Below are 9,941 nucleotides of genomic sequence, written 5' to 3'. Positions count from 1 at the left end.
TTATTATATTGCATCACAGTAATCTAGCATTTACTATTATTGCATTCACAGCATGTGGCTTCACGTATGTGATATTTTTGTACAACTTGTGGTTATATTTTGCAGTAAACTATGCAGTTTTTAAAAATGTGAGTATTCTGGTAGTGACAGAATTCATCAAGATGGACTTTAGATTATATAGCTTATAGTCATTTGAATGATTTGTAGCTTAGTATTTGCATGTGTATTATTTCCCCAATAGACGCAAGTGTGGTGAACATTGTTTGATCGTGAGGCCACTGTGAAGGATCTCTGTGGAGCAGTGGCATAGTTGTTTTTGATTATTCTTTTAAGAAAAGACTAATGACTGGTTTGTTTTACTGCTGCCTACAGGATCTTGACATCTCTGGAGTGAGGCTGCAGTATTCTGAGGGTGACAATGAGTCTGATAGCTCTTCTAAACCAGGGGTAGAACAGAGCATAAATCACAGGGTTCACACAAGAATTTGTCAGCATTATCCACGAGAATAGAGCGTAATAAGGTAAGCTCATAGAGGTGTCGTCACCTGCAAAGGAAGGATAATAATAAGGGCAGAAGCACATTACAAACACAGCTATCAAAATCCCGAGTGTCCTGGCTGCCTTCAGCTCTGATTTTTTAGCAGCTGGAGCTGCTCTCACAGCTGCCTGCGACCGAATGATACGTACCTGAGAAACAGCAACCACAAAGACCCTCATGTACAGAACAAACATTAAGGCACATGGGCCGAGAAATGAGAAAAAGAGATCTATTGTACCCAAAGCGCGGCTGATGAACACCACACACTCCCCGTGACAGGAGCTGAACCTGTCTGGCCACCCTATGTGCTCCATGAGAATGCAGCCATTGTAGAGAAGAGAGCAGGCCCAGCAGACACAGACTGAAAGCTTCACTCTGTTCACTGTGATCTTTGAGGAATAGAGCAGAGGGTCACAGATGGCTATATAGCGATCTACAGATATGAGCACCATGCTGCCCAGAGAGACAGAGATAAGGCAGTAAGACAAATAAGGACTGAGAGCACACATCAGCCTCCCCAGCAGCCAGCACGTCTCGATGTAGTACAGGCCCTCGATGGGCATCACCAGCAACCCCACCAGCAGGTCAGACACAGCCAGGGAAAGGAGCAGGGTGTTGGTCGAGGTGTTAAGCTGTCTGAAGTGGGAGATGGAGATGACGACAAGCAGGTTGAGCACCACAGTGAGCAGGGAGATGGAGGCCAGCAGAGTGTAGAGAACAACGGTCTGGGAGGTGGGTCGCAGCAGCCGCCTGCAGGAGGAGTTGAGGTTGGGGAAGCAGAGGGGAGGACCTCCAGAGCTATCCATCGGAGAGGAGCGGTGCATGCATGTGCATGCAGTCAAAGGGAAGAGGTTGAACTATTTACCAGGTTGTCCCTTTATCCTCTTCTAACACCACCCTGTAATTTTTACAGGGACCCAACAAGAGTGATGTAACTCCCCTGACTGAGCATCATCATCTTCAATCTCATCTTCATCCCCTCTGTTTTCTCTGTTGTCGTTACAGTTACAGTACACTTTCAAATAAACTGTACTTTACAAACACTTTAAAAGTTAAATTGTTTATGAGCTGTAGGTTAACAAGTCATTATAAGTACTCCAGGCAAAAATGCTCTAAAAGTTTAACAGGGACTTTCATCACTGTCTTAGAAGTTGCAGCTTTAAACACTAATGGGTCATTAAAGCCCTTTAGTGTTTCACTTAACTGTCTGAAAAGACAGTTATGAACAGGATATAAGAAGCACTTCAAAGTACACTTGTTATCCTGGTTAGCCAGGACTCAAAAGCAAATATTGACACCATTGCTTCTGAAGCCACTATTACTACATCTTTTTGAGCAGTTTGAACTAATGAGTGTTAATTGGTGACTTCAACAGAATTTTATTACATTTTGGGGAGCCTAATCTAACCAGACCAGTGGCTAGCTTCTCATTTACTGTAAAGATGGCAGAGTGGGCTCAGGCTATTCTCCCAGCTATATGTCAGATGGTGTTTTTAGTAATGTGAAGTTACTACTCACTGAAGAACAGTGTGAGACTGCACGCTTAGATCCTATATTATTCCAACAATCATTCACTGACTGAAAACAATTTCGGTCTGAGACCTCCTCCTACACAATCAAGAGCGCAGCAGCCAAAACTGGCACACAGTTACATCTTAGGCCTCTGATGGTTCTTATCTATATCACATATTGCCAAGCAACCACCTACTGACCAAAATTATCCATTTGTACCACTCATGCATTTATAACACCTTATAAAACACTTTTCTGCATTTGTGTCTATATACACAAATGCAGTCATACTACACCTATATATATGTAGTATGATGTCATCACTTTACCTACCTAACAACAGACTAAAGCAAGATTTATATAATACAGCAGGACAAGTAATACCAGGGACCCACAATAATAGGATTGTAATACAATCAACCCCATATTTGTTTTCTATTTATGCATTTAGGAAATAAAATCTGTGATTTTCCCTCTTTTGAATTCTTAGTTGTTATGTATATTTGTTAGACTTGGAAGTTTCAGGTCATCATATAAATTTTAAGATTTTTTTATATTAAACAAAGATAATCTTGAATTAATACAAGTTCAGCAAATTCAGCAAGTTTGACAGTTACCAAGCTTGCTAGGGTGATTAATTATAATAACATTTATTCCGTGTGGGCTCTTTCACAAGTGCCTAATGTGCGTGTTTCTACCTACCTACAGTATAGATAGATACACACAAATGATTATAATTAATCACTTTTTTCATTTGTTCAAGAAGCTATATCAAAAAACCCAGAAACCTTAGTAGAATAGATTTCACATATTAACATTGATCCACATATTATTATTATTACTACTACTACTACTACTACTACTACTACTACTACTACTACTACCACTAATAATAATAATAATAATAATAATAATAATAATAATAATAATAATAATAATAATAATAATAATAATAATATTGTCTAAATAAGAAGTGCAAAGAAACTCCACTAAAAAGACAAATCATCACATTGGTAAGAAAATCTGTTCCATGTGTTTACTATGCTGCCGTCCACCTTTAACCTCTAAATACTCACTTACGTTGATAGTTAGCACTCAGACATGTGCTGGAAGTATTGTGGTATGAGTTAATTTGTTGCTGTGTGCAGGTTGTATGGATCCTTGAGAAAGCACAGGGTGATACGAGTTTGGGTATTTCTGTTTTTATTTCAAGGATTGTAAATGTGGTTTGTTAGACATAATATTGAACATGTTGAGAAGATTTTCAGATTGAAAGAGTAAGACGGCTGCAGGTATTTCTCATACAATGACAATGTTTTTGATTCAGCAAAGTAAAGTCTGAAAGAGCTCTTTACAGTTAGTCTGTGTGACAATAAATGACAACAACATAAGCAGACTTTAATACCTTCACAGAGATTATGAATTAAAAAAAAAGCCATTAACAGGAATCAAACTGACTAACCTCTTTTATTGCAACTTAGCACATATTTATGAGGAGTTATATTAAAGATTGGTGCATGCATTTAATTCCTGCAATTTTCAGGTGCACAGGAGATCTGCATGCAGGGCCACTACCTGCGCGGGTCTGCGCTGCTGCTCATTATGTACTGAACAAAAGGTGATGCTGGGCAGATGAACACCCACATTTAATAATTTTTTAATTTTCATGGTAAATTTTCACCTTTAAGTTGTATTGTACTGTCTACATGATTTTGACATCTCTGGAGTGAGGCTGCAGTATTCTGAGGGTGAAGATGAATTTGATAGCTCTTCTAAACCAGGGGTAAAACAGAACATAAATCACAGGGTTTACACAAGCATTTATTAGCATGATCCAAAACAGCACAGCGTAATAAGGCAAGCGTGTAGAGGTGTCCACACCTGTAAAGGAAGGATAATAATAAGGGCAGAAGCACATTACAAACACAGCTATCAAAATCCCGAGTGTCCTGGCTGCCTTCAGCTCTGATTTTTTAGCAGCTGGAGCTGCTCTCACAGCTGCCTGCGACTGAATGGCACGCACCTGAGAAACAGCAACCACAAAGACCCTCATGTACATAACAAACATTACAGCAAAGGGGGCAACACATGACAAAAAGAGATCTACTGTGCCTGTAGTGTAGCTGATGAACACAACACACTCCCCGTGACAGGAGCTGAACCTGTCTGGCCACCCTATGTGCTCCATGAGAATGCAGCCATTGTAGAGAAGAGAGCAGGCCCAGCAGAAACAGACTGAAAGCTTCACTCTGTTCACTGTGATCTTTGAGGAATAGAGCAGAGGGTCACAGATGGCTATATAGCGATCTACAGATATGAGCACCATGCTGTCCAGAGAAAAAGAGAGGAGGCAGTAAGACAAATAAGGACTGAGAGCACACATCAGCCTCCCCAGCAGCCAGCACGTCTCGATGTAGCGCAGGCCCTCGATGGGCATCACCAGCAACCCCAAAAGCAGGTCGGACACGGCCAGGGACAGGAGCAGGGCATTGGTCGGGGTGTGGAGCTGCTTGAAGTGGGAGATGGAGACGACCACAAGCAGGTTGAGCACCACAGTAAGCAGTGAGACTGAAGCCAGCAGAGTGTAGAGAAGAGTGGCCTGGGAGGTGGGTCGCAGCAGCCGCCTGCAGGAGGAGTTGAGGTTAGGGAAGCAGAGGGGAGGACCCCCAGTGCCGTCCATCATAGAGAAAGGGAAGACCTGCAACTGTGCTCGAGAATCTTCATTTATCTTCTTCAAACACCCCCCACCTTTTTTTTTAAACATCCTATGAATGATGAAACTTATTGTCTTAAACTTCATCACCTTTCCTTCTTCCTCTGTATAAATTCAGCTGGGATTTATATTAGTTGAGCCTTGAAAAAGTTTCACAACTGTAGTGTGTTGTACTCCCGAAGCCTTTCACAACTTGGACTTTGACCCATTGGGTTTATGCTGATATAATAATGGTAAATGGCCTGCATTTGTATAGCGCTTTTCTAGTCCTTAAGGACCCCAAAGCACTTTACACTACATTCAGTCATTCACCCATTCACACACACATTCACACACTGGCGATAGCAAGCTACATTGTAGCCACAGCTGCCCTGGGGCGCACTGACAGAGGCGAGGCTGCCGGACACAGGCGCCACCGGGCCCTCTGACCACCACCAGTAGGTAAACATGGGGTTAGTATCTTGCCCAAGGATATTTAGCATGCAGCCAGGAGGCAGCCTGGGATCAAACCACCGACCTTCTGATTAGTGGCTGACCTGCTCCAGCCACCGCATTATAATGAAAAACACTAGAATGCTCCAAACCTGTAATTGGAGCTGTGATGTTGATTTTACACTAGCTTTGCATGATTATTGCAGAGTAGCTCTGCATAGCTGACGGTTAAAAAATACCTAATTTTTATCATGCTGGGCCATGCAGATGGGTCTGCTGGGCTTAAAGCTAGAGAATGAAATATCTGCTCTAATGGACTTTATATAGATCTTTGATTATCTGAAACATGTAAGTGTGACAAATATGCAAAAAAAAGGGACCCAGCAAGGGGGCAAAAGCTTCTTCACAGCACTGAATGTGCTGCAGATCAGGAGGACCTCTTGACTGAGTGGAACACCCTCCTAAGAGCTAAGAGGTCAGATCAGGTGCAGCTCGGTACTCCCACTAAGAATCCTCTCTATAGAGCAAGTGTAGAAGTTCCTGAAGTCTTTCAATCCACTGATGCAGTGAAGTCTTGATGGGCTTTCTTCACCAAGAGTGAATTGTTATCCTTTACGCTTACTTCCTATTTAACTGAGAACATCTTAATCGCAACCATCATCATATATAACTATTTCTCAAGACTGTGGAATTTTAGAATGAACAAAGTTACGAACCTGGAGAAAGCCAAAAAAAAGTGGTCTCTAGGAATATTAAAATTTGACTGCTCATCAGTGTGTTGTTTTGATACAAATCGCATATTACCCTTAATCCCTTTTTGTGCCACTTATCGAACATACTGCGAGACATTCCTGTAACAAAGTCTTTGTTTCTCAGTAAAGGAGTCAAGAATGAAGTGTAATCTTCTCGACCCAACCTTTTACGCATTTCCCCCCAGACCCTTATTGATTGGGTTATTCTTAATCCCCATTTGTAATATTGTTTTTTTGTCACAGACAACTAAGCTCCAAAGGGAATAAGATAAAGTGGACCAAGAGTCTAGGTGAGAGTGAGAATTTAGATAAGCATATAGCCACTTCCATAAGACATGGCTATGACATGCCCAATTACAGGGAGTGCAGAATTATTAGGCAAATGAGTATTTTGTCCACATCATCCTCTTCATGCATGTTGTCTTACTCCAAGCTGTATAGGCTCAAAAGCCTACTACCAATTAAGCATATTAGGTGATGTGCATCTCTGTAATGAGAAGGGGTGTGGTCTAATGACATCAACACCCACCCTCAGGTGCGTGTGCTTAATTATTAGGCAACGTCCTTTCCTTTGGCAAAATGGGTCAAAAGAAGGACTTGACAGGCTCAGAAAAGTCAAAAATAGTGAGATATCTTGCAGAGGGATGCAGCAGTCTCAAAATTGCAAAGCTTCTGAAGAGTGATCATCGAACAATCAAGCGTTTCATTCAAAATAGTCAACAGGGTCACAAGAAGCATGTGGAAAAACCAAGGCGCAAAATAACTGCCCATGAACTGAGAAAAGTCAAGCGTGCAGCTGCCAAGATGCCACTTGCCACCAGTTTGGCCATATTTCAGAGCTGCAACATCACTGGAGTGCCCAAAAGCACAAGGTGTGCAATACTCAGAGACATGGCCAACGTAAGAAAGGCTGAAAGACAACCACCACTGAACAAGACACACAAGCTGAAACGTCAAGACTGGGCCAAGAAATATCTCAAGACTGATTTTTCTAAGGTTTTATGGACTGATGAAATGAGAGTGAGTCTTGATGGGCCAGATGGATGGGCCCGTGGCTGGATTGGTAAAGGGCAGAGAGCTCCAGTCCGACTCAGACGCCAGCAAGGTGGAGGTGGAGTACTGGTTTGGGCTGGTATCATCAAAGATGAGCTTGTGGGGCCTTTTCGGGTTGAGGATGGAGTCAAGCTCAACTCCCAGTCCTACTGCCAGTTTCTGGAAGACACCTTCTTCAAGCAGTGGTACAGGAAGAAGTCTGCATCCTTCAAGAAAAACATGATTTTCATGCAGGACAATGCTCCATCACACGCTTCCAAGTACTCCACAGCGTGGCTGGCAAGCAAGGGTATAAAAGAAGAAAAACTAATGACATAGCCACCTTGTTCACCTGATCTGAACCCCATTGAGAAACTGTGGTCCATCATCAAATGTGAGATTTACAAGGAGGGAAAACAGTACACCTCTCTGAACAGTGTCTGGGAGGCTGTGGTTGCTGCTGCACGCAATGTTGATGGTGAACAGATCAAAACACTGACAGAATCCATGGATGGCAGGCTTTTGAGTGTCCTTGCAAAGAAAGGTGGCTATATTGGTCGCTGATTTGTTTTTGTTTTGTTTTTGAATGTCAGAAATGTATATTTGTGAATGTGGAGGTGTTATATTGGTTTCACTGGTAAAAATAAATAATTGAAATGGGTATATATTTGTTTTTTGTTAAGTTGCCTAATAATTATGCACAGTAATAGTCACCTGCACACACAGATATCCCCCTAAAATAGCTAAATCTAAAAACAAACTAAAAACTACTTCCAAAAACATTCAGCTTTGATATTAATGAGTTTTTTGGGTTCATTGAGAACATGGTTGTTGTTCAATAATATAATTATTCCTCAAAAATACAACTTGCCTAATAATTCTGCACTCCCTGTATGAAAAATTTAATTTAGTAAGCCTAAGCCTCCCCTATCTATAGGCAGTAGTAAAGTTCCAATCCTTAATCTAGGTTTCTTGCCACGCCAGATAAATTTTGAAAAGGCTTTTTCTATATCACAAGAAACTTTCTGGGTGATCAGTAAAGGTAGCATTTGTAGGGGATATAATAAACGCGGGAGAACACTCATTTTTATTAAGTTCACACGCCCCATAAGAGAAAGCGGCAATTTTTGCCATCTATCAAAATCTTTTTTGATTTTTATTATAACTGGTGATAAGTTCAGTTTCCATAAATCTTTAAGAACTGGTGGAATGTTTAGCCCAAGGTATGTAAAGCCGCTGGGGGACCATTGAAAGGGATTAGAAATATCTGGCAAAGAGTTAATCTGATCACCCAGCGGCATGACTTCTGATTTCCCAAAATTAATTCTGTAAGCAGAGAATGAGCTGAACTCATGTATAGTAGACATAATAGCTGGTGTTGATTGTTCTGGTTTTGATAAGAACAGCAAAATATCATCAGCATACAATGCTATCTTATGATTTGTTCCACCCACTGTTATACGATGCACATCTTGGTGCTGGTGAATGGCCTCAGCTAGAGGTTCAAGTGCTAATGCAAAGAGGAGAGGGGACAGGGGACAGCCTTGCCTCGTACCTCTTTGCAGTGGAAACGCTGATGCTTGTACACCATTAGTTATTACACAAGCTTCTGGAAGTTTGTAGATAGTTTTAATCCATGCAATAAAACCCTCACCTAAGCCAAATCTTTCTAACACATTAAATAAATATGTCCACTCGATTCTGTCAAATGCCTTTTCGGCATCTAAAGATATACCATAGGCTTTATAACGCTGAATTCTAGAGATGAATGCAGTGCGTTTTATTCAGAGTGAGTGACAACAATCCAACAATAATCCCCTTTGTGCTCCCGACTCCCGTGCAGTGTCCATTCCTCCGTGCTCCACGTCTCTGCTCCCTTATACTTGAGTCTGCTGCCCTCCTGTGCTCCACTTTCCTCCTGGGGAAAACAACAGAGGCAGCCATTAGTACAATCCCACGGTCGCGGCAAAGTCACACTAACTATAGCTGGAAAACTGATGGGTAGTAACGCGTATTATCCAGCTTCGAGGAGCTCTCAGCTACACTCCTATGTAACTCCGCTGACGAGCCTGATCAGCTGCAGGTGTGTGTAATTCTCCTCCACAGGTGTGGCCAGGCGGTGAAGCCGGTGACGGCTGAAGTGGCCCCTCAGACCCTCCAGCGGAGACAGACACGTGACCGGTATGGAGACCTCTGGCCAAGGGAATGCTGACTGTGACTGTACAGGGCACACAGCCGGCTCATGATGCTGCAGCTCGGGCTGTGCAGTCCTCTGCTGGCAGACTGAGCTTCTCTGAGCATTCAGCAGAGGATGGAAGTGGCAGTGTTGCCGGCTGAGTTACAGGCCATGCTGCCATGGGCTGAGCTACAGTCTGGACAGCTATGGGCTGAGCTACAGGCTGTGCAGCTAACTGTGCTACAGGCTGGGCAGCTTACTGTGCTATAGCTACAGGCTCGGCAGCTGACTGAGCTTCAAGCTGGGCAGATGACCGAGTTACAGCTACAGGCTGTGCTGATGGAGAAACTAATAATGGCACAGCAACCGCAACAATTTCCAGGAACCCAGAGCTAGCTGAGGCCTCCAGTTCAGTCACTGTGGAAGCCCTGGAGTGAGGAAATGTCTTGTGGCTGTCAGGCTTAGCTAAACAAAGCTCAGGTATCGGGCTCTCCAATACCGGGCACTTCAACACATCAGCAGCCACGAACTCTCAAGTTCTCAAGTTCTTTAACATTAGTAAAGTCAGGAGCTTTTTCCTCCAGGCTCTTCTCCTCAGCCAGTACTTACCTGCCTTCTCTTTTCCATCTTAGCCCTCTCTCCACCTCTGCAAGCCTCTTCTTCTTTGCCTGTACTCTTATCCTTTCCTCCTCATCTCTTTTCTTCCTTTCTTCCTCCTGAATTTTAACAGTCACAGGGAGGGAATTTGCAAAATTAGCAGAGCCAATTTTACTCACCATAGCGTCT

At 42.7% G+C, this 9,941-nt stretch overlaps 2 protein-coding genes across 2 annotated transcripts; both read right to left on the bottom strand.

The window, feature by feature from the left end:
• Positions 1-366: 366 nt before the first annotated feature.
• Positions 367-1,344, bottom strand: LOC146608511 (trace amine-associated receptor 13c-like). Its single transcript, XM_085347931.1, has one exon. The coding sequence runs from the start codon at positions 1,342-1,344 to the stop codon at positions 367-369; it is 978 nt and encodes a 325-aa protein (XP_085204057.1).
• Positions 1,345-3,752: 2,408 nt separating this feature from the next.
• Positions 3,753-4,814, bottom strand: LOC146608510 (trace amine-associated receptor 13c-like). Its single transcript, XM_085347990.1, has one exon. It carries the CDS (start codon positions 4,812-4,814, stop codon positions 3,753-3,755), a length of 1,062 nt encoding a protein of 353 aa, XP_085204116.1.
• Between the last annotated feature and the right edge of the window lie 5,127 nt (positions 4,815-9,941).

Source organism: Diplotaxodon limnothrissa, linkage group LG23, assembly GCF_057381915.1.
Source record: "Diplotaxodon limnothrissa isolate DT_005_m linkage group LG23, D_limnothrissa_male_GT1.1, whole genome shotgun sequence".
In the NCBI taxonomy this organism is placed as follows: Eukaryota; Metazoa; Chordata; class Actinopteri; order Cichliformes; family Cichlidae; genus Diplotaxodon; species Diplotaxodon limnothrissa.
Note: the sequence above shows the minus strand (reverse complement) of the source record. Positions and strands in the feature narration are given on the sequence as shown.